The sequence below is a fragment of the Littorina saxatilis genome, linkage group LG5 (assembly GCF_037325665.1).
Source record: "Littorina saxatilis isolate snail1 linkage group LG5, US_GU_Lsax_2.0, whole genome shotgun sequence".
Taxonomy (NCBI): Eukaryota; Metazoa; Mollusca; class Gastropoda; order Littorinimorpha; family Littorinidae; genus Littorina; species Littorina saxatilis.
In genome coordinates, this window is record NC_090249.1 from 3,321,128 (window position 1) to 3,345,445 (window position 24,318).

The following is a 24,318-nucleotide window of genomic DNA, read 5'->3' on the forward strand; positions in this document are numbered from 1 at the left end:
AACAGAGAAATCTAGTCCAGAGGAGGACCATTGTTTTACTACCGAAACCAGACACGTGTTTCGACACTAATGTTTCTCATCAGTGGTCTGATGTTAGAGATGGCGAGAGTTGTCAACCCATGGTTATAAATATATTAGTGTATTACATTTGCAAAAGGAGTGTGTGCTTGCACGAAGTTCTACCCAAACACGATACCAACAAATGGCTTTTATGCTGCAGGCAAACCTGCCTTTCTGGAAAGCGACACCTGCCCACAACGACTCAGTCAAGTTTATTTTCCATTTAATTCACCCTTTCATATTAAAAAAAAAACTAAGAACGGTAGGTTATTGAAACATTTAGTTACTGACAAAACAAAACGTTACACTGACTTCAATGTAAAAGGTAAATGTAATGTTTAGTTTTGTCAATACTTCAATGTAAAAGGTAAATGTAATGTTTAGTTTTGTCAATACTTCAATGTAAAAGGTAAATGTAACGTTTTGTTTTGTCAATACTTCAATGTAAAAGGTAAATGTAATGTTTAGTTTTGTCAATACTTCAATGTAAAAGGTAAATGTAACGTTTTGTTTTGTCAATACTTCAATGTAAAAGGTAAATGTAACGTTTTGTTTTGTCAATACTTCAATGTAAAAGGTAAATGTAACGCTTTGTTTTGTCAATACTTAAATGTAAAAGGTAAATGTAATGTTTAGTTTTGTCAATACTTAAATGTAAAAGGTAAATGTAACGTTTTGTTTTGTCAATACTTAAATGTAAAAGGTAAATGTAACGTATTGTTTTGTCAATACTTCAATGTAAAAGGTAAATGTAATGTTTAGTTTTGTCAATACTTCAATGTAAAAGGTAAATGTAATGTTTAGTTTTGTCAATACTTCAATGTAAAAGGTAAATGTAACGTTTTGTTTTGTCAATACTTCAATGTAAAAGGTAAATGTAACGTTTTGTTTTGTCAATACTTAAATGTAAAAGGTAAATGTAACGTATTGTTTTGTCAATACTTAAATGTAAAAGGTAAATGTAACGTATTGTTTTGTCAATACTTAAATGTAAAAGGTAAATGTAACGTTTTGTTTTGTCAATAATTAAACGTTCCAATAACCTACCATACTTGTTTTTTTATTCTGAATTTTGGTTTCCCCTTTTCACGGCAACCAGCTTTCTATAACGACCACTTCTGGTTGGTCCCTTGGGTGTTCGTTACAAACAGGTTCCACTGTCTACGGCGAATGACATTCTTGTTATGTTGGTAGAACACTGGACTTGTTATGTTGGTAGGGGGCAGTTGGTAGAACACTGGACTTGTTATGTTGGTAGGGGGCAGTTGGTAGAACACTGGACTTGTTATGTTGGTAGGGGGCAGTTGGTAGAACACTGGACTTGTTATGTTGGTAGGGGGCAGTTGGTAGAACACTGGACTTGTTATGTTGGTAGGGGGCAGTTGGTAGAACACTGGACTTGTTATGTTGGTAGGGGGCAGTTGGTAGATCACTGGACTTGTTATGTTGGTAGGGGGCAGTTGGTAGATCACTGGACTTGTTATCTTGGTAGGGGGCAGTTGGTAGAACACTGGACTTGTTATCTTGGTAGGGGGCAGTTGGTAGAACACTGGACTTGTTATGTTGGTAGGGGGCAGTTGGTAGATCACTGGACTTGTTATCTTGGTAGGGGGCAGTTGGTAGATCACTGGACTTGTTATGTTGGTAGGGGGCAGTTGGTAGAACACTGGACTTGTTATGTTGGTAGGGGGCAGTTGGTAGAACACTGGACTTGTTATGTTGGTAGGGGGCAGTTGGTAGAACACTGGACTTGTTATGTTGGTAGGGGGCAGTTGGTAGAACACTGGACTTGTTATGTTGGTAGGGGGCAGTTGGTAGAACACTGGACTTGTTATGTTGGTAGGGGGCAGTTGGTAGATCACTGGACTTGTTATGTTGGTAGGGGGCAGTTGGTAGATCACTGGACTTGTTATCTTGGTAGGGGGCAGTTGGTAGAACACTGGACTTGTTATCTTGGTAGGGGGCAGTTGGTAGAACACTGGACTTGTTATGTTGGTAGGGGGCAGTTGGTAGAACACTGGACTTGTTATCTTGGTAGGGGGCAGTTGGTAGAACACTGGACTTGTTATGTTGGTAGGGGGCAGTTGGTAGAACACTGGACTTGTTATGTTGGTAGGGGGCAGTTGGTAGAACACTGGACTTGTTATGTTGGTAGGGGGCAGTTGGTAGAACACTGGACTTGTTATGTTGGTAGGGGGCAGTTGGTAGAACACTGGACTTGTTATGTTGGTAGGGGGCAGTTGGTAGATCACTGGACTTGTTATGTTGGTAGGGGGCAGTTGGTAGATCACTGGACTTGTTATGTTGGTAGGGGGCAGTTGGTAGATCACTGGACTTGTTATCTTGGTAGGGGGCAGTTGGTAGATCACTGGACTTGTTATGTTGGTAGGGGGCAGTTGGTAGAACACTGGACTTGTTATGTTGGTAGGGGGCAGTTGGTAGATCACTGGACTTGTTATCTTGGTAGGGGGCAGTTGGTAGATCACTGGACTTGTTATGTTGGTAGGGGGCAGTTGGTAGAACACTGGACTTGTTATCTTGGTAGGGGGCAGTTGGTAGATCACTGGACTTGTTATGTTGGTAGGGGGCAGTTGGTAGAACACTGGACTTGTTATCTTGGTAGGGGGCAGTTGGTAGATCACTGGACTTGTTATGTTGGTAGGGGGCAGTTGGTAGATCACTGGACTTGTTATCTTGGTAGGGGGCAGTTGGTAGATCACTGGACTTGTGATCCTAAGGTCACAGGTTCCAATCCCGGCAGCGACGGACACGGGTCAACTTTATTTGCAGACTTAGAGACGGTGTCCATGTCCCGACCCCGTGTCAATACAGTGCCACGTAAAATACCTCGGTCATTCTACCTTACGTGCAGGTGGCTGATTAACCTAAACACGCACACACCTGGGTAGCGCGTAAATAAAATAGAAAAAGAAATGAAAAAGATCTCATATTACCTGTATAGAAACAGCCCTGCCGCGTTGATGTTACTGGTAGAAGGCAGCTGGGTTAAGTCCTCCGACTTTGACAATGGGTGCAGGTAGAATGATTTTGTATCGCCTTTGTTGAAACCTACCTGTACGGGAAAAAGTGAGCAGACACTTCATCTCTCTCTCTCTCTCTCTCTCTCTCTCTCTCTCTCTCTCTCTCTCTCTCTCTCTCTCTCTCTCTCTCTTTCTCTCTCTCTCTCTCTCCCTCCCTCCTCCTCCCTCCCTCCTCCCTCCCTCCCTCCCTCCCTCCCTCCCTCCCTCCCTCCCTCCCTCCCTCCCTCCCTCCCTCCCTCCTCCCTCCCTCCCTCCCTCCCTCCCTCCCTCCCTCCCTCCCTCCCTCCACCCATTGCACCTCGGTTCGACCGAAGCTAAGTTAAGAATAAATTCCTGTTGTGCAGCGGGATAAAGTATTCCCTCATACCTCGGAGATATACCTTCACTCGCTCGCAGCGACGTCACGTGACATTTTAGATGGTGGAAAGAATGCTGTCGCTTATCGGCACTGGGTGCAGTGCCTTTGTAGTGCACTTGCACTAGAACGGCACTGGGTCCAGTACCCGCTCCGGCGTCGAAGCATTTTCCACTAAAAAGTGCACAAAATTTGACCTATTTCGTCGCCTATAGGGGACGGAAAGAATGTCATTTCAATGGTGTGATAACATTCTTTCCGTCACGTGACGTCGCTGCGAGCGAGTGAAGGTATATCTCCGAGGTATGAGGGAATACTTTAACCCGCTGCACAACAGGAATTTATTCTTAACTTAGCTTCGGTCGAACCGAGGTGCAATACCTCCTCTCTCTCTCTCTCTTTTTCTCTCTCTCTCTCTCTCTCTCTCTCTCTCTCTCTCTCTCTCTCTCTCTCTCTCTCTCTCTCTCTCTCCCTTCATTAGAAAGCTAAATCTCTCTATTTTCATTTATAGTTTGAATTGTCAATCAATTCCAATTCAAAGTGGAGATACGAGGGTTCTAAGCAGTTATATATCAACCCTGAAAACTCAAAATCCGGTCCCATTTTACTCATTATTTCATTGCACACAAAAACTAACTAATTTTAGCATGCAGATTTTCTCCGAAAACGCCACTTTTCAGGGTGTTTCTACATTGGTCAGTTTTCTCAGTTTTCATGATAGAGCCTTGTAATTTGTACTGGAAAAAGATTTTAGCCATAGCTGGATCCTAAACTAGCCAAACTAGTAATCGAACAGACAGATCAAAAATATCATAATTTATACTAAGGGGATATTTTTTAATTTGTTTCATTAAATTGTGTACATGGCGTTTACAGGCATGGTACTGAAGGAATGGCAGTTTCAGCTGAAATAAAGCCGGGGGTCCAGGGGGCCGCTTAGGCCCCCTTGCGGGGTCAAGGGGCAGCGCCCCTTGTGGGGGTCAGGGGGCGTTGCCCCCTGAAGCTGACGACTTTTTACTAATTCAAATGTGTTTAGTGTCCTCTCCTTGAAGCTGAGAGAGATATAAGTGAAAGATAACAAGGCTTGAGTAAGAAAAAATAACAATCTCAAGTCAATCAGCAGATTTGGTTTTTTTTTTTTAATTTTTTTTTGATTTTTTTGTGTTGATTTTTTGAATTTTTTTTTTTTTTTTTTCGGATTTTCGTTTTCGGCGGATTTCCGCCGATCGGCGGAAGAGTACCATGCCTGGTTTACTGGTAATATGCCACACATCTGCTTTTGCCTAGTTAGGTTCTAGGTAAACTTGTTTTTCATCACTTTTTCAAAGTACAACTTTCAGGGATAAAAGGTTTAAGAAATACTGTGTAAAAAGGGATACCAACATTTTTTTGTTCGCAAAATGTTATTATTATCTTTTTTTTCTTTCTCATGTTCAGGGGTGGGACTCTCTTGTGATGAAAAACGAGGAAGTCCCGTTTTGCTAGGGGGGTTCGGGGGCATGCTCCCCCGAATTTTTTTAAATGGTACATTAAAATCTGTGCAATCTGGTGCATTCTGAGACTCACATTCAACTCCTTTCGATCAGGTAAAAAAAGACATTCTCCCCCCCCCAAAAAAAAAATAACCCAAAAAAAACCCACCACTTTCACACAACAATGGTAACATTGTATAATGGTGCATACTAACGTAATGAACCATGTATCCATAATCCAATACTGGCAATAGTATGATCCAAATGACGCCCCAATGCATTGAAGCTCAAAATGACTATTAGTTATCAGGAGTTTTCAGTCAGCACAATTTAACTCTCAAGCCTCCTGTGTTCTGTTCCATCTTCACTTCTCTCCATATCATTCAGTCAAGAAGTTATAGATACTGTGATGAAATGGGACGCGGAAAAATAGATTACCCCAGCGGAATTCCTAAGTTGTGTCCGCGGAAATCCGCGGATTCGAGGAAAAGTCCCACCCCAGCATGTTTGTGAAAATATATCAGCTAACCAATCATTTTCCTAATAAGCTACATAACTGACATAGATGCCCACCAAATCCCATCAAAATCCACTGAGATGTTACTATGTAGCAAACATAAAGAACAATACACCCAACTCTAGGTAGGTCTACCCCCTTAATAAATTATCTTTATGTGAAAAGCATGTATATGACGATGGAACATTTGTCTCGGCTAAAAAAAAAGTTTCAGTAGTGCACTACTGTTTACAATTATTTTTGTAAGCAAGACCACCGTGTTCACTTTTAATAAGCACGTATACTTGACATTTAACCATAAACGAAGTATGCCCAAAACCTAACGAACACCGCAAAACTGAGTAAACTATAAGATAGCAACGTATTATTTTGGACACTATTCTTGAATGTTAACACAGTATATGGACAGAAAGCAATTAACAAAAACAGATAAAGCTTCACACCAATCGTATTATCATCGTCATTGTCACCATCATGGTTGTCAACGTCGTCATCACTACCAAAGTTTTAATAACGACAGCAATAACAAGGACTTACTTTTGTTCCAACGCTTGCATAAAAAATTCGACTATCTGTCCATACGATTGCGTCATAATCCAACAACACCAATGACGTCACTCCATCAGTTGCCACAACAATCTGCATCGTGTTATCCTGCAGCAGGACAGATCGGTGTGAATTGATAATAGGGAAAACAAGCGTTGACTTTAAGGCAGACAGACACCGTGTATAGGTTGCTATGCTGCTTTGTAATTCAACAGAAGAATTGTTTCAATTAGTGTAGATCTAATTTGGCTCAGGCATACCGTACACATTAGGTACTGAAAAATGTCATCGGCCTATCCCCCTTTCGTTTAAGTTAGGAACATTGTTTTTTTGTGGTTGCTACAACCGTGTTTCCCCACTACCAAGCTATACACACCATATGGGTCTATAAACACTAGATATCTGAGTGCGAACGGAAAGACAAACAAATAAATAAATGAACGAATAAATAAACAAAGAAGCAAACAGAGAGAAACGTGCACTCTCTCCGTCTTCCGGGGATTACCCAATGACAATTGCACGACCGCGCGTGATGGACAGCATGGTACATCCATGTATCGACAATTTATTCCCCCCTCTGCTTCTTTACCTCTGTAAACTTGTAGAGCTAGTTATTTTTCGATAATGACCCAGCAACCAAACAAATAACGAGCCAGCAACAGCCTGAATCCTCGATAGTGCAATGGGTTGAGAAGCTGTTCTGTTTTGGTACTACTTTTGCGACTGAAAAGTTCCGAACGCTCTATACGTACGAAGTATACATCTCTGGAGCAAACAATACAAACATACCGCATTTAAATTAACAACTACAGGCCTGAACACATGAATCTCCATATAAAATCCATGAGTTCGGTTGTTTTCTGAATCTAGATCTGCCGTGCTCAAACCGTTCATCACAAGCAAATTCCCAAGGCAAGTAACTCATACTCTAGCCGACAAGAGTAGTTCCCCTTCTTTTCACTCAGTTTCTTCGACAACACTGACTGCAATCCGACGGTCAGTTTTCAACAATATTTCATTTTATAAACAGATCACACGCAACCAAATGCACACATCTCATCAATTTAAACAACATAAAGCGGTTTCATACACTATTTTCCCCAGAAAACTGAACTTTATACAGTAATTAACGTTGGAACACGGGTGCAAAAGTTCGTCTGCTAGTCCCATTCGAAGAAAGAACATTTCCTAAGCGATACCAAAACATGAACAGAACACACAATATCTGCCTTTACCGCCACAGCAGAATAACAGCATATCTGTGTACTTGATTTTAGTTCAAAACAGGGAAACTGACAAGAAGTGTTAACAGAATTGAATGATTTTCCCTGAACCATACAAGCGCGCATTAATCGATCGCCTGCGCAGGTAGACTGGTTGAGTGGATAGGATTCGATCAAACTTTCGCACAAAAACTCCTTCTTTTTTGTTTGAATAAAGAGGTTACATACCTCGTCTCAGTGATTATTAAAAATAATGGTCTCAGTTCGCGGTCATGAAAAAGCTCGCTGAAGCTCGCATTTTTCATGAGGCCAAAAAAAAAAATAGTCTGTTTACGGTATCCCGACCGACCCTATTTTTTCGCGCGACCCTAGACTTTTTTTTGGCATGTGGGAAATTTTTTTTAAAAAAATAGGAAAAAAAATAGAAAAACAAAAAAAAGTCTTGTTTTTTTTGGCAAAATAACTTAAAAATTTAACCTCTACTTATGTCTTTCTTCAGTACTGGTTACAGCTAGAACAGTTGATTCACTGCCAACGATCAGAATTCACACTGGAGAAAATGCTTTGTGGCCACTAAAAGTTCTAAAACAATGCAAACACTAAAACAGGTTGTAAAAAGAATTAATATTACATAAAAGGCAAGACGCAATAAGCATATCAACAAGGTGTTGCGGTGATTTTTTTAAACGAAACGTCATAGTGTCAAGACGTCATGATATTCATTTCTGGATGCAAAAAACAAGAGGAACGTCGTTTTCGATCATGGAAGGACGGGCGCTGTGGCGGGGTGGTAAGACGTCGGCCTCTTAATCGGAAGGTCGAGGGTTCGAATCCCGGCCGCGGCCGCCTGGGGTGTTAAGTGTGGAGATTTTTCCGATCTCACAGGTCAAATTATGTGCAGACCTGCTAGTGGCTTATCCCCCTTCGTGTGTACACGCAAGCACAAGACCAAGTGCGCACGGAAAAGATCCTGTAATCCATGTCAGAGTTCGGTGGGTTATAGAAACACGACAATACCAGCATGCTTCCTCCGAAAGCGGCGTATGGCTGCCTAAATGGCGGGGTAAAAACGGTCATACACGTAAAATTCCACTCGTACAAAAACACGAGTGTACGTGGGAGTTTCAGCCCACGAACGCAGAAGAAGAAGAAGAAGAAGAAGATCATGGAAGAACAGCACTTAAAATGTGTGACGAAAGAGATGTATCCGTGTAACAAAAGAATGTGTGACGTAACAAATGTGTGATGTAACAAATGTGTGACACCATAACGCTTTTCAAACCTTTAAAAACACAGGTGGTTTTCTCGTTGTTGTTGATGACTTACCGGTTGAAAACCGAATTGCTTGGCGACGCGATCCCAGGTGACGACTAGAATCGTGGAGGGGGTGAAGGAAGCTCCGAAGTCTTCGTACTGTCTGGCCAGTTCCTGTATGGCCTGTTCACACACACACACACACACACACACACACACACACTCTCTCATGGTGTATTTAAAAAAAACACTGTTTATAGTCGTCCTCCATTGGTGTGTGTGTGTGTTTGTGCGTGTGTGCGTGTGTGTGTGTGTTTGTGTGAGTGTGTGTGTATGTGTGTGTGTGTATGTGTGTGTGTGTGTATGTGTGTACAGGTTTGTTTGTATGTGTGTGTGCGTGTGGGTGTGTGTCTAGGAGAGAGAGGGGGAGCGAGAAAAAAAAGAGAGAGAATCACAGACAAAGCAGGGCACAGAGAGGGAGAGAGAGAGGGAGAGAAAGAGAGAGAGAGAGACACACACACATTGACCGACACAGACAGAGACAGAGACATATGGATTAGACAGAGAAAGCGAGACAGACAGACAGACAGACAGATAGACAGACAAAGAGACAGAGGGGAGACACAGGAGAGAGAGAAATAGAGTGAAAGAAAGAGAGAGGCATACAGAGAGGCAGACGACACACACACACACACACACACACACACACACAGAACCTCCAATGACTGCATGCTTTATCTCCAACATTTGCAGCGCTTACTACTTACTTGACTGTCCGAAGTTGACGTGGAAATTCTGTACCACACTCTGTTCTGGCTCGGCACCACATTGGTACAAAACACACAGATGACGGGCAATGATAACTCGTTGAAGTCTTCAGAGACGTCAACTGAACGTGCACTTTGTGTGAATGTGATTGATCCATCAACGTTCACCTGAAACAGGTATTTTTTTGATTAAAAAATATGTTGTATTTTGTGGTAAATAAAATGCAATGAAATATGCGGTTTTTTTTAAATGTATCGGTCTCACTGTCTGTCTGTCTGTCTGTCTGTCTGTCTGTCTGTCTGTCTCTGCCTCTCTCTGTATCTGTCTCTCTGTCTCTGTCTCTGTCTCTGTCTCTGTCTCTCTCTCTCTCTCTCTCTCTCTCTCTCTCTCTCTCTCTCTCTCTCTCTCTCTCTCTGCTGCTGCTTCAACGACCAGTGTGCCACCCCTGAGCAACACGGACAGCCCCGGGAGTCTGCCGCCTCTCCGAGGAATGGGCCGAGGTACCCCCATCTCTTCTCCTCACTACGAAGCTTCTGCTATTGCTTCCGGTGGAAGCAGTAGGAGTAGAGGGAGGGGCAGGGGCAGGAACCACAGCGCCCAGCAGTCCAGAGAGCAGACGACCCCTATGCAGACGAGGAACCGGTCCCAGACCTCTGCCCCTCCCTCCTCCCGCCAGCAGACTCTACTGGACAACTGGAACGGCAAACGCAGGTAGGGGTTAGGCCGAGGCCCTTCCGCACATCCATCAGCATCTGAGGTAGGCCTATGCCAGGAACCCACACAGCGCACTCACATACCTGATGTGCCTTGCGCTAATGCTACCACCACACACTCTGAAACAACGTTATCGTTGGCTACGCTAAATGTCGAAGGCATCTGGAACTTTTTGAGAGATACAGACATCACAACCTTGTTAAAGTACGACATTCTCCTTTTCACGGAAACATTTAGTGAACTGGTACCGAACTCATTATTACAGTGTCAATCCCATGTAATTTTCCCATCCCCAGCTGTAAAAGTGTCAGACAGTATTCATGCGCGACGATCGGGGGGAATTATGTTTCTAGTGAGAAAGGAGTTGTGTAAGTACATTAAGCAGATTGAGATAGAAACGGATAATATTATTGTGTTGAAGTTGTCTCACCATGTCTTGGGGATCGACACTGACTGTTTGCTAATCGGTGCTTATCTCCCACCAGAATCAGCCCTATATTACGAAGAGACAGATATATATAATGGTGTTTCACTTCTTGACGATAGTCTTTTAGAAGCTGTGAGGGAATGTGGAGATCTGCCAATGATAATTTGTGGTGATTTGAACTCAAGAACTGCATCTCTGAACGTTAAAAACACAGACCCGATTGCTGATCTTTCCGACATTACTGCCCGCGTCAGTGACATTGATGACCTTAAGATGCCGAGAGTTTCCATGGACAAAGTTGTGAATGCGTTTGGCCGATACCTTCTTAACATTTGCGAAGAAATTACAGAAAGCAGGCTTCCCTGGAAATTTCACATACATATCACAAAGTGGCAGCAGCGTTATTGATTATTTTATTGTTTCTCAAAAATTACGTTCACTTTGTGAACATTTAAAAGTTGTGCCCATGGTTGAGACCAAACATTTATTGGTGGAATTGTTTATTGCCACTAAGAATGGCGTGTGTTACCCCAAAACCCATAGTAAACAATATTCTTGTTCGAAATACCAATGGAACGAAGAGAAACGTGCAGAGTTTCACTGTCACATGCAGAGCGACCATGTTAAAGGTATTATTGAAGAAGCAACGGCGCTCATTGATATTGATGTCAACCAGTCGCTTGCAAAGTTTAATGAAAGTTTGTTTTATGCTGGAGAATGCATGAGAAAGGTTATATTTGTCGGCTCAGAAAAAAGAAGAATTTGGTTTGATCTTGAATGTAGGCAGAGCCGTCAAGTTGTTTGGCAACTCCTTCGCAGGGCTAGCCATTCGGACGAAGATGAAGACAGATTGCAGTATTCTCAGAAGCGCAGAGAATATAAAGAGTTGTTGAGGCAAAAAAAGAAATTATATAAAGATTATGTGGTTGGGTCATTGCATGCAAATTTAAAGGACCCTAAAAAGTTTTGGGAAACAGTCCGTTCAGTGCGACCATCTCTTGGTGGACAATGCAACATATCGATGGAACAGTGGTATGAGCATTTTCGTGATGTTTTTGGTACCGTGCCACCTGCTGAAACAAATACCCCAGGTAATGAAGGTGATCAAAGTTTTGAGCAAGGAGAGCTAAGAAATTGTGACTCTTTAAACCAATTGATCACACATGATGAGGTAATGCGTGCAGCCCGGGCGCTAAAAAATGGAAAGGCAGCTGGCCCAGATGGGTTGATTAACGAGTTTTATAAGAATGGTATTGATATACTTTTGCCTTTTTTGACCAATTTGTTTAATCATTTATTTGACAACGGTTTGTTTCCCTATGAATGGTCACACTCGATTTTGCACCCAAATCATAAGAAAGGAGATATTGATTCACCGGATAATTATAGAGGTGTTTCGTTGTTGAATATATGCAGCAAATTATATAGTTTTATTTTGAATAAACGTATTTCTGATTGGATAGAAGAGAACGAAGTTGTTGGGGAGGAGCAAGCTGGTTTTCGCCAAGATCACTCTACAGTAGATCACATATTTACACTGTTTGGAATCGTACAGAAACAGTTGTTGAGACATAGAAAACTGTATGCAGCCTTTATAGATTTTCGGAAAGCGTTTGACTCTGTTCACAGGGATAAACTATGGAAAGTACTGGATCAGAATGGCATGTGTGGAAAGATTGTTTTAGCCCTTAAAAGTATGTATACGACAGTGAAAACGTGTGTTCGAGCAGGAGGTGAACTTTCAGATGTATTCATGTGTCCAGTCGGCCTAAAACAGGGTGAAAACTGCTCACCGATTTTGTTCTCATTGTTTATTAATGAATTAACCAAAGACATTATGGCAAATGGAAGACACGGTATTCAATTGTCACTGGATTTAGTCGAATTATTGATTTTGTTGTTTGCGGATGATGTGGTTTTAATCTCTGATAGTGTCATCGGTTTGCAAAACCAGCTAAATGTTTTATTGACCACCTCAAAGAAGCTTGAGGTAGTCGTAAATATGGCTAAATCGAACATAGTTGTGTTTAGAAACGGTGGCCATCTGGCATTACGAGAAAAATGGTTCTTTGGTGAAAGTGAACTGAAAGTTGTAAACATGTATAAATATTTAGGAGTCTATTTGTCCACAAGAATCTCTTTTTCCCACACTCTAAACGACCTTGCTGATCGCGCGAGAAAGGGAGTATCAGCTATCCTCAAACTTCTTTGGAGTATTGGGGAATATTCTCCTGATACATTTTTTAAACTGTTTGACAGTCAAATGCAACCGATCTTGACGTACGGTGCGGAGGCCTGGGGACTCTCTGCTGATCAACAAATTGTTGAAAGAGTACATTTGTCTGCCATTAAAAGGTTTGTCGGTGTCCATTCGAAGTCACCAAGGCATATAGTTTACGGTGAAACAGGACGTTATCCTCTGTTTGTGGTAACGCACATAAAGTGTATGAAGTTTTGGCTTCGATTAACTCGAATGGATGGCAACAGGTACCCCAAGAAAGTGTATAATATGTTACTGTCTATACAAAGGCAAAATTACACGACATGGGCTTGTAACGTTCGTAATGTTTTGTACAAGTATGGATTTGGTGAAGTGTGGGAAGCACAAGGTGTTGGTGATATTTCCACGTTTGTAAGAGAATATCGCCAAAGACAATTGTCGATTGCTTTAGACAGGATTGGCATAGTTCCCTTGAATCACACGTGTTTTATAATGTTTATTCGTTATTTAAGCAGTCCTTGTGTATGAGTGGTTATTTGTATCAGATAAGAAATGTTCATTTGAGGAAAATGTTAGCACGTTTCAGATTTGGTATGTCACCCTTAAATAACCACTATTTACAGTATAAACCCAATGTGAATAACGTAGACAGATTTTGCCCTTTGTGCTCAGATGATACACTGGAGACGGAAGTACATTTTTTACTTGTTTGTCCCGCATATAATGGGATCAGAGTTGAATTAATAGCCTCAAAGTATTATCGGAACCCATCCATGTTTAGAATGTGCCAATTACTATCCTCAACAAATGGCCAAGTAGTAAGACAGCAACGTATATTTACAAAGCACAACGATTTCGCACTGATTCTCTGGAACATGCACAGTTGCAAGATGCAGGTCCATAATGTTGCTTTTTCTGCTTATTTTAAACATTGTTCGCTTATATTATGTGTCACCAGTCACCAGCCGGAGGCCTAACAAATAAAATTTCCGAAAATTTCCGAAATTTCTCTCTCTCTCTCTCTCTCTCTCTCTCTCTCTCTCTCTCTCTCTCTCTCTCTCTCTCTCTCTCTCTCTCTCTCTCTCTCTCTCTCTCTCTCTCTCTCTCTCTCTCTCTCTCTCTCTCTCTGTTTCATCTTTCCTTCAGTGGTAACATATAACAAATCATGCGCGTAAAGCGATATCGCCACATTGAATAAATGTTTTGATATCGCTTTACGCGCGTGATTTGTTTTATTTTAGTTAATGTGGTGACCAAAAAGAATACAACTTCTTCTTCTTCTTCTGCGTTCGTGGGCTGAAACTCCCTCGTACACTCGTGTTTTTGCACGAGTGGAATTTTACGTGTATGACCGTTTTTACCCCGCCATTTAGGCAGCCATACGCCGCTTTCGGAGGAAGCATGCTGGGTATTTTCGTGTTTCTATAACCCACCGAACTCTGACATGGATTACAGTCTTTTCCGTGCGCACTTGGTCTATGGTCATTATAAAAAAAATGCAGTGCGTTCAGTTTCATTCTGTGAATTCCACAGCTTGACTAAATGTAGTAATTTCGCCTTACGCGACTTGTTTTATATTTAGCTTACACCTTTGTCTGTAAGTGGGTACGTATTCAGTTTGCATCTGAGTTGCAGATGTTTTTACATTTAGTCAAGTTTTCACTAAATGTTTTAACATAGAGGGGGGAATCGAGACGAGGGTCGTGGTGTATGTGTGTGTGTGTGTGTGTGTGTGTGTGTGTGTGTGTGTGTGTGTGTGTGTGTGTGTAGAGCGATTCAGAGTAAACTACTGGACCGATCTTTATGAAATTTTTCATGAGAGTTCCTGGGTATGATATCCCCAGATTGTTTTCTTCATTTTTCCGATAAATGTCTTTGATGACGTTATATCCGGCATTTTGTAAAAGTTGAGGCGGCACTGTCACACCCTCATTTTTCAATCAATCAATCAATATGAGGCTTATATCGCGCATATTCCGTGGGTACAGTTCTAGGCGCTCTGCAATGATGCCGTGTGAGATGGAATTTTATACGGCCAGTAGATTGCAGCCATTTCGGCGCATATTTACCTTTCACGGCCTATTATTCCAAGTCACACGGGTATAGGTAGACAATTATTAACTGTGCCTAAGCAATTTTGCCAGGAAAGACCCTTTTGTCAATCGTGGGATCTTTAACGTGCACACCCAATGTAGTGTACATTGATTGACATTTTGGCAAAGCAATCTTCGACGAAGGCCGGACTTTGGTAGTGCATTTCAGCTTGGGGGCTTAACAATTAATTTATGACTTTGGTCATTAAAAATCTGAAAATTGTAATTAAAATTATTTTTTTATAAAACGATCCAAAATTACGTTTATCGTATTTTTTTTTTTTTTATCCTTTTCCGATTTCAAAAACATATAAATATGTTATATTCGGATTAAAAACAACCTCTGAAAATTAAAAATATAAAAATTATGATTAAAATTACATTTCCGAAATCGATTTAAAAACAATTTCATCTTATTCCTTGTCCGTTCTTGATTCCAAAAACATATAGATATGGTATGTTTGGATTAAAAACACGTTCAGAGAGTTAAAAAGAATAGAGATATAGAAAAGCGTGCTATCCTCCTCAGCGCAACCGCTACCGCGCTTTTCTGTACTATTAATTTCACTGCCTTTGCCACGAGCGGTGGACAAACGATGCTACGAGTGTACGGTCTTGCGGAAGAAATGCAATGCGTTTAGTTTCATTCTGTGAGTTCGACTGAGCTTGACTAAATGTTGTATTTTCGCCTCACGCGACTGGTTTCTTCTTACATAATGTGTGTGTACAGCGGGACGGAGACGTATTTGGTTGTATTTCAGTGTGAGCCGGGCGGAGCCGGGTAGTTCTGCAAGTATAATATAAAAGGAAATCCTAGTCACGTATTTTGAATAAGAATGTTTTTTTAACCAGATTAAATTGTAAGGTAATAACAATATCAGGGTATAGGGTAACCACACTTTTGAGCGATTACATATTACACTCTTTTGTTGTTGCCTGTAATATACGAGTATCGCTCTCCCCGCCGGACCATTTCTAACATCTTACGGATCAAGTATGCATTTAAATTTGCCATTCATCTTCTCCCCAAGTGGATCAAATACTGCAAGTTGACATCACTAGTATGATAGACTTCTGTCTTCTCGGTATGCCATACCTAAATTCCGTGCTAGTTGCAATTTTGCAACTGATATTGTTTTCGGGCAACCACGATCGCAGCATGTATGTACTGGTCGCGCTCGTCTCGCTGAAGCAGGCAAACGTAGTGCCGAATTTTTATACATTGAACTCATTTTCAGAGTGAACATGAAATATCTAATATTTTTGGTTTCAGTAACTGGTAGAAAATACAATGCAATCATTTTAAAAATATGTTAATAGATATGTGATTATAATGACAACTTTTATTTGTTATTTAATTGTTAAGCTTCCCATGTGAAATACAATCTCTTATAATTCGGACCGAGTCGAGGATTGCTTGGCCAACATTTGAATCAATTCGTTGTTGTTGTTGTTTTTTAAAGGTCGTCACAGTGTCGCCTCGCGTTCCTCTACAAACCGGATAAGACGTCATCATAAACATTAACGACAAAAACGAAGAAAAACAATTGTAGGGATGTGATCCAGAAGAATGGGTATGCAAAGTTTCATGAAGAATTTGTCTGGGAAACGCTCTGCACACACACACACACACACACACACACACACACACACACTTACGCAAACACACACACACACCCACACACACCCACACACACCCACACACACACACACACACACACACACGCACACACACACACACACACACACACACACACTGGAATGCTGTGGCTTTCACAAAACTCACTCACATTGAAGTGTAGTTCTTCTCAAAGAAAACAAAGGAGTCTTCAGATAATTTTGGGTACACACACACGCGCACACACACACACACACACACACACACACACACACACACACACACACACACACACACACACACACATACACACTCACGCGCACACAGGAATGTTGTGACTGTCACAAAACTCACCCATATGGAAGTGTAGTTCTTCTCATAGAAAACAAAGGAGTCCACAGACAATTCGGGGCTGGATTCGTCGTTTCCAGACATTGGTGTGTCGCCACGAGTAAGCCCGAACGGAAGATACACGCTCAAAGTCACGTGATTCACGGACATCATCAAGATCAAAGCTACCACAAGTGACATCACTGGAGAAGTGTTGGAAGTGCGTCACAAAATTATGTTTCAGACTTCTTCTTGCTCTTTGGGTTTAACTACTGCTCCTGGAAATCAAGCAATCAAGCAAATAAGCAAATAAGCTAGAAATCAAAAAAGCCACAAATATCAACGATCAATTTTATTATTTAAAATAAGATCTTAAATGTACTCACCAGGAACACGGACATTTAAACATGAATACGAACATGTTTAAATGTCCATGTTTTGGGTGAGTACTTTTTACATTTAGTCAAGTTTTGACTAAATATTTTAACATCGACTTGGAATCGAGACGAGGGTGGTGGTGTATGTATGTGAGAATGTAGAACTCAAAGGTGTTTCCTCATCCCAAAGTGTTAAGAATTGTAGTAGAGAGGCAAAATTATTTGTAAAAAAAACCAACCCAATATTGTCTACTTTTTAGATTTTGCACCATAACCCTCTTCAAAGTCCAGTTATATTTAAAGTCCCTAGGTTTTCAAAATATACTAAAAAATACCAAAATTCAGGTGGGAAAATTAAGTTTTACGATTAATGACACCGGTTACTTTTCCAATTTCCAAAAAGCTTTCATAGGGCATACTTTTTAATGACTATATATCTTGTTAAAGAATTGCTTAAGTATCAAGTAATCCAATGGTGCGGACCGAGACAAAGATTAGTTTGCAGACATTTCTCAGACATAGCTAAAACACACGCAACAAAACACAATAAATAACAAGTCGCGTAAGGCGAAAATACAACATTTAGTCAAGTAGCTGTCGAACTCACAGAAAGAAACTGAACGCAATGCAACGCAGCAAGACCGTATACTCGTAGCATCGTCAGTCCACCGCTCAATGGAAAGGCAGTGAAATTGACAAGAAGAGCGGGGTAGTAGTTGCGATGAGAAGGATAGCACGCTTTTCTGTACCTCTCTTCGTTTTAACTTTCTGAGCGTGTTTTTAATCCAAACATATCATATCTATATGTTTTTGGAATCAGGGACCGACAAGGAATAAGATAAATGTGTTTTTAAAATTGATTTCGAAAATTTAATTTTGATAATAATTTTTATATTTTTAATGTTCAGAGCTTGTTTTTAATCCAAATATAACATATTTATATGTTTTTGGAATCAGAAAATGATGGAGAATAAGATGAATGTAAATTTGGATCGTTTTATAAATTATTTTTTTTACAATTTTCAGATTTTTAATGACCAAAGTCATAAATTAATTTTTAAGCCACCAAGCTGAATTGCAATACCGAAGTCCGGGATTCGTCGAAGATTACTTGACCAAAATTTCAACCAATTTGGTTGAAAAATGAGAGCGTGACAGTGCCGCCTCAACTTTCACGAAAAGCCGGATATGACGTCATCAAAGACATTTATCAAAAAAATGGAAAAAACGTCTAGGGATATCATACCCAGGAACTCTCATGTCAAATTTCATAAAGATCGGTCCAGTAGTTTAGTCTGAATCGCTCTACACACAAACACAGACAGGCACACACTCGCACATACACCACGACCCTCGTCTCGATTCCCCCCTCTACGTTAAAACATTTAGTAAAAACTTGACTAAATGTAAAAAGCAAACAAACATGCGGTTGCCACAGTACCATCTCAACTTTTATTAGAACGCAAAAATGACGTGATAATATAAGATTATTCAAACACTGACAAGCAGGCCCACTCTAAAGGCTACCCGGTGTAGGATCCGGTCCGGTCCCCCCTCTGAAGTAGTCCGCCGGGGGACCAATTCGTGGCAAAAACTGCTCTATAATGGTCCCCCCTTAGACATCCAGCCTCGTTTTTCTTGTTACAATGTTAGTAATGTTACCAGCAATTTCAGAGAAAAGAAAGGAAAGAATCAGAGACTGGTTTCATTTCTTCTTATCAGTATTTATTTATTATTCATTTTATTTCATGTGATTTTTCTTTTGAACGGCATTATAAATCAGATCTATTTTATTTTCTGCAAAATATAGTCAAACAAAGAGATTTCTGTCTGTGCACTACATAATACCGGACGAAGATATAGATTGAAAATGGCTTGAATGCCTAAGAAAAACGAGGCTGGATGTCTAAGGAGGGATGATTATAGAGCAGTTTTTGCCACGAATTGGTCCCCCGGGGGACTACTTCAGAGGGGGGACCGGACCGGACCCTACACCGGAATTTAGATAATAATTAAATTCGCGTATGGAAATAGAGAATACTACATGGCTTGCTGCGTCGTACCAGATTTACACGAGTTGGCTTTTTTAAATATTGAACTGCGAGCGAAAGCGAGCTGTCCACTATTTGAAAAAGCAACGAGTGTTAATCTGGTACGACACAGCAAGCCATGTAGTATTCTGTTGATCCTACATACTGTACTTGCGTGTATTTTACTGAAAATGTCCTGCAGTCGAGGCAGCTAAATTGAAGACGCTTGTTTTGGAACCTCGATCTCTTCTAAAGCCTCGTGCAATCTATTACGTTAAAGCAAAGAAACGTCACTCTGAAAGTGTGTCGTGACGTGTTAGGTCTAATGATTCATCGAGGGTAATTAGCGAGCGCAAGTTAGTACAGGCTTTTTTCAACCAACCACATTCGTTTCGTGCCATATAAGGAAGTGTTACATCACAAATGTTGCGTACACGTCATTTCCGGTTGGCGGCGAAACGAAGTTCACACCAAAAACACAAACTTTCGTTGATTTGGGCGATTCTACGAATCTACTTTCGTTGCCTTTGTCATCATGTTTTGGTTATTTCAGTCTGTATGGAAACCTTTAATCTATTGGATATAGGTTACCTGATCGTTATTTCTGTTCATATCTTCCTACTTTAAGGTCTGGAGTGGACGCTAAAGTTGATCTTTCACTGCATTTCTGTAGCATACATTTGCCTAGGTATGAGTAGAGCTTCGGGTTGCAAATTAATCGCACATAACACGCATCGCACATCGCGCTTCTTCTGCGAACATAACTTCTCTGCTGGCGTCAGTCTAAACCGCGATACTTTTTAACACGCACTGTTGAGTTTCGTTGTGGGCGCGCATCCCAGCGGGCAAGAGAAAATGAGGTGGTGAAGAGAAAGTGGTGGGCTTTTTCTTGTCTCTAAATCTAGCTAATGACGTTTGTCTCGTTGACTTTGGCATCATAAGCAGTGAAAAAACAGGTCCCTGCCAGACTTGCTTGACATAACCTCATTTACATGATATACACACGTGTGATTTGAACGATTATTATCTCATGGGTGTCTCTCTCACGTATGTAGGCTAAACTATATTGTCGTCTGGGATGCTGTTTTCAGTATTCTCAGCGTTGAATGATTTGTAAAGAGAAGAAACGATAACAGCAGGAGAAATAAAAGTCGTGTGTGCATTTTGGGGCTTTTGGAGGGACGATTTCGAGTTTGAATCCGTTCTTGCACATGCTCTAAAGCGAGTAACATACAATCTTGCACACGTTTGCTTTAGTAGTGGCAAAGAAGGAAAGCGTGTGACGATATCTTCTTTTCAACACGCAGTAAAATTACAACACGGGCGTTGTTAGGCAGAATTGATAAATGTCATTCAAAATGGGTGTAGACTTTGTGTGTGTGTGTGTGTGCGTGTGTGTGTGTGTGTATGCGTGTATGTGTGTGTGTGTGTGTGCGTGTGTGTGTGTGTGTGTGTGTGTGTGTGTGTCTATGTATGTGTGCCTGCGTGTGTGCGTGCGTGTGTGTGTGTGTGTGTGTGTGTGTGTGTGTGTGTGTGTGTGTGTGTGTGTTGTGAGCGCCCAGCAGAAATGAAGAGGATGACTCAAGATCTGCCTGCCGTATCGCAACGTGGGCGCCCCAGGAACGTTTTACCAAGTGCTGCGAGTAGGAAACCGCATGCTCACGGTAGGCGCTGTGATCGCCTCTGCGGCGCCTCGAAAGCTAGTGCACAGGAACATAGAAATGGCGCCCGTAGTGTGTGGGTTTCCTATGGAAGACGAATCTTTCTTTAATACGACGGTTCTAGCGCATGTATATTGCACCCATTAAGGGATGAGAAAAAAGTTGTGTGTTTTTTATGAACAAGTATTTGAACTCCAGATCATTCTGAGGTTAACTTTGACTGAAAATGTTTTATACAACGATCGTATACTACGACTTTGTCTGTTAAACTCGTCCGCCATCTTGAAACCGCTCACACAAACAAAGAAAGCGACAAGCGAGGGCGTTCACGCAAAGAAACGTAGGGCTGGTTTGTGGCAGCGGCGTCAGCAGTGCCAGTGAATAAAGCAAAAACCGCACACACCTAAAAGCAAAAAAAATATTTGTAATCCGATCATTTGTACTGATCTTAGCCATCTGTCAAAAAAAAAAAAAGTAAGGCGTGTTCAACGGGAAACAATCTTGCTTTGCAAAGGACACAAACTGAAGTAATCAATCCCCAGTCCGTTCATTCGCTCTCATTAAATTCCCAAAGTCGAACTCTCCAACCTCAGATGAGTCCTATAGGATTGCTATATCCGGATACTCCAGTGGTAAAGAGTATGAACTCAATGGTATGACAACATCGCATTATCTCGTCATTTATCACTCTAGTAAAATGTCTGTACCGTGTTGGGAACTTTAAACAATTATAAAACAACAACATTTTTGCTGACACCTTCGGTCCAATTGTGGAGGATGGTCGTTTACTAAATACTATCACATATGCACAGTGTTTGACTCAAAAGGGTGTGGGAGTTTGCTTGATACTGGGCGTTTACAAGGTCGTTTACGGTACATTCAGACAATGGAATAGAATATGGGTTTTTTCAACGGTTAAGAGTATGGGAGCTATGACCCCCTGATACAACGAATAATGTAACAAAAACGAATAATGTAACAATTGTTACATTATTCGGGGGCAGCCCTTTTTTCAACTTAGAAAAAGTTAGACTGAGAGTTGGAGTTAGAAAAAGTGTAAAATAGCTCATAATACAGTCTCGGGTTAGGGTTAGCATATCCACTCACAAAAATTACACGTCACTCACATGGTATGCACGCCTTTTGCAGAATCAGTGACGCCACTTGCACACATGCACAAACAGACAGACACACGCCTTTATACTCTGATTCTACCCCCCTCCACCCCCACCCCCTCTTTTTCTCTCACCTCGTTCTCTCTCTCCGGGTTAGACGTTGCCATTGGTTAACCGTCATAACAGCCAATCAGAACGCCCGCTTTGTGCACCCACGTCCGCAGCAAATCAGAAACCATATCATGTCGATCTGCTATTAATCGTATAACTAGAGACCGCCTACGTGTCTGCGGTAATATTACACAATTCCTCTCAAACAACGTAGTGTGACTGTCCTTTTTATTTTTATTTTTTTAATATTTTTTTTACTTTGCCGTCTGGTAGACACTCGGTTTGATATGCCCACTTTGTGCACACGCCTTTGCTGTCAAACGTGTTTCATGAATTCCCTGCAGATCCGAATAATCCTTAACAAAACACAGTAGGCAACCCTATTACAGCACTATTTTGAAAATATAAATTCGGTTACGAGCTTGTATAAAAACAATGTTACCAATTTAATGAAAGAAACAAGATAAAGACTGTTGCGTTGTGGTAGCCTTCGTACTGCATTCCATAAATATTCTGTTGTTAGAATGGGTAAATCCCATCGTGCAGATTTAACATAGCTCGTATTGTGTTAGAGAAATAGATTGCATTGACCTTTTGTTCTATTCTTGTAACAAACAAAACAATTGGTAAAACAATAAACAGAAATTCTATCTTAAAAAAGCAAACAACAATCTAATTTGTATAATTATTCATTGGTATTGTACATAGTTCTGAATATTTACACTCAGATAGCAATTAGTCTTCTTGTGCTTGCAAAATATGTGTCCGTGTGTATCGATATGGAACTCCATTAGAAACTAGACACATGTTTAGTTACGAATTAAGGTTTAGGAACATAGAATCAAAGAAAAGAACAAGTTACAAAACAAAACAGATTGGACCTGATGTCGGAAAAAACCCCACCCCAAAACAAGCAAACAAAACCGCGACGACACTTTTCTTAATTCTTGTCCAAAAGTGTTTTTTCCACGTGTATTTAACACGAGGTTTAAGGTCCCCCACACAAATGGGAACGCCGAGGCGGCCACCATGTGCTATGTCCCAAACCCTACTACAAGTCGGGAATAACACATTAAAATACACATATTAATTCGCGCGCACATACTTACCACAACGACATAAAATTACAAACATAAACATTCATGATCACATACACATTCATGCACCTGCCTGAGGTCATATGATGCAATGCATTTAAAAAAAATATAATGAAATTTGTTTTTCCTCGGATATCCGGAGTCTCCCGATAAGGAAAACCTCGAATATAAGAAAGCAAAAATAATTTCTCTTGGACTTTCTTATATTAAAGCCCTTTGTTCTTGACCTCACTGGGTGAAGGGTCATTTGCATCATCACGCACGAATTTGTGTGCATCACAATAATTATCAGTCTAGTGTTTGTTAGTGAATTATATTTACCAAGAAAATCTCGGTAGCAACTTCAAGGAAAAGCTACATCTGCCACGAATAATGTAACAATTGTTACATTATTTGGGGGCGCCCCCGAAACAATTGTTACATTTTTCGTTTTTGTTACATTATTCGTTGTATCACACGACTGCCAGATCGACACTGCGCTTTCGACAGCTCTTCCTCGCGCAGACACTGGAAAAAACGCTGTGCAAATCAAACTGTAGGAAATCTCCTTTGGTATCTTCTTTATCTATTTTTCTGGAGCTAAGAAACCGAACAATGTGAAATCGTCTTCCCCGAATCGGCGAATGCTGAGGTGAGAACTGAAAAGTGAATCTATACCACAATCCTTCACGCGACCTGACCTGATCTTGACCCCTAACCTGGTCTACATACCACACACGACACAAACCAGTCACCTGCTTTTACCCCCTCAAAACCCCACACCCCCCGTTTTCTTTGGATACACACTTTAACTACACACATGCCGACAAAATGTTGATCATTACTTCAATAGTTTGAAGATGGTGCTTGAAAAATAACCAGGTGAAATTGGTATTTTGGTGTTTAGTCAAATGTTAAAGTTTCTACCACAGACATACATTCATACATACGCACACACGCACTCACAGACAGACAAAGTTGACGATCGCATAGGCTACACTTACGTGAGCCAAAAAGGCCATCTGATCGCTTCCAAAGTTATACCATAAGATTCTCCGTAACACATAGTGCTACCGTGCAGGAGGACTGCCTTCACTCTGCAAAAGGAATAGTCTTTTTTTAAAAAAAAATTTATTCTCTTTTTGTACAGTTTTTTTTTTACATGTATATGCTGTACATTACAGGACATCACCTAACCGAAAGGACAGAATCATATAACAGAAAAGCACACTTGGACAATTACAACATACATGGGGTGGGAGGATGGAATGGGGAGGGGGGGATGTTCAGTGGTTTGGTGGTCGCATTA

The 24,318-nt window shown here is 40.9% G+C and overlaps 1 protein-coding gene across 1 annotated transcript in view; it reads right to left on the minus strand.

Moving 5' to 3' along the window:
* LOC138965979 (mucin-2-like) overlaps window positions 1-21,916 on the minus strand; it is a 33,689-nt gene extending 11,773 nt beyond the window's left edge. The window contains exons 1-6 of the mRNA XM_070338064.1: window positions 21,835-21,916; window positions 16,664-16,917; window positions 9,236-9,403; window positions 8,541-8,651; window positions 5,983-6,099; window positions 3,015-3,133 (exon numbers count right to left, since the gene is read on the minus strand). Coding sequence (XP_070194165.1) covers window positions 3,015-3,133; window positions 5,983-6,099; window positions 8,541-8,651; window positions 9,236-9,403; window positions 16,664-16,840 — 692 coding nt within the window. The 5' untranslated portion in view covers window positions 16,841-16,917; window positions 21,835-21,916. The remainder of the gene's footprint in view (window positions 1-3,014; window positions 3,134-5,982; window positions 6,100-8,540; window positions 8,652-9,235; window positions 9,404-16,663; window positions 16,918-21,834) is intronic.
* Between the last annotated feature and the right edge of the window lie 2,402 nt (window positions 21,917-24,318).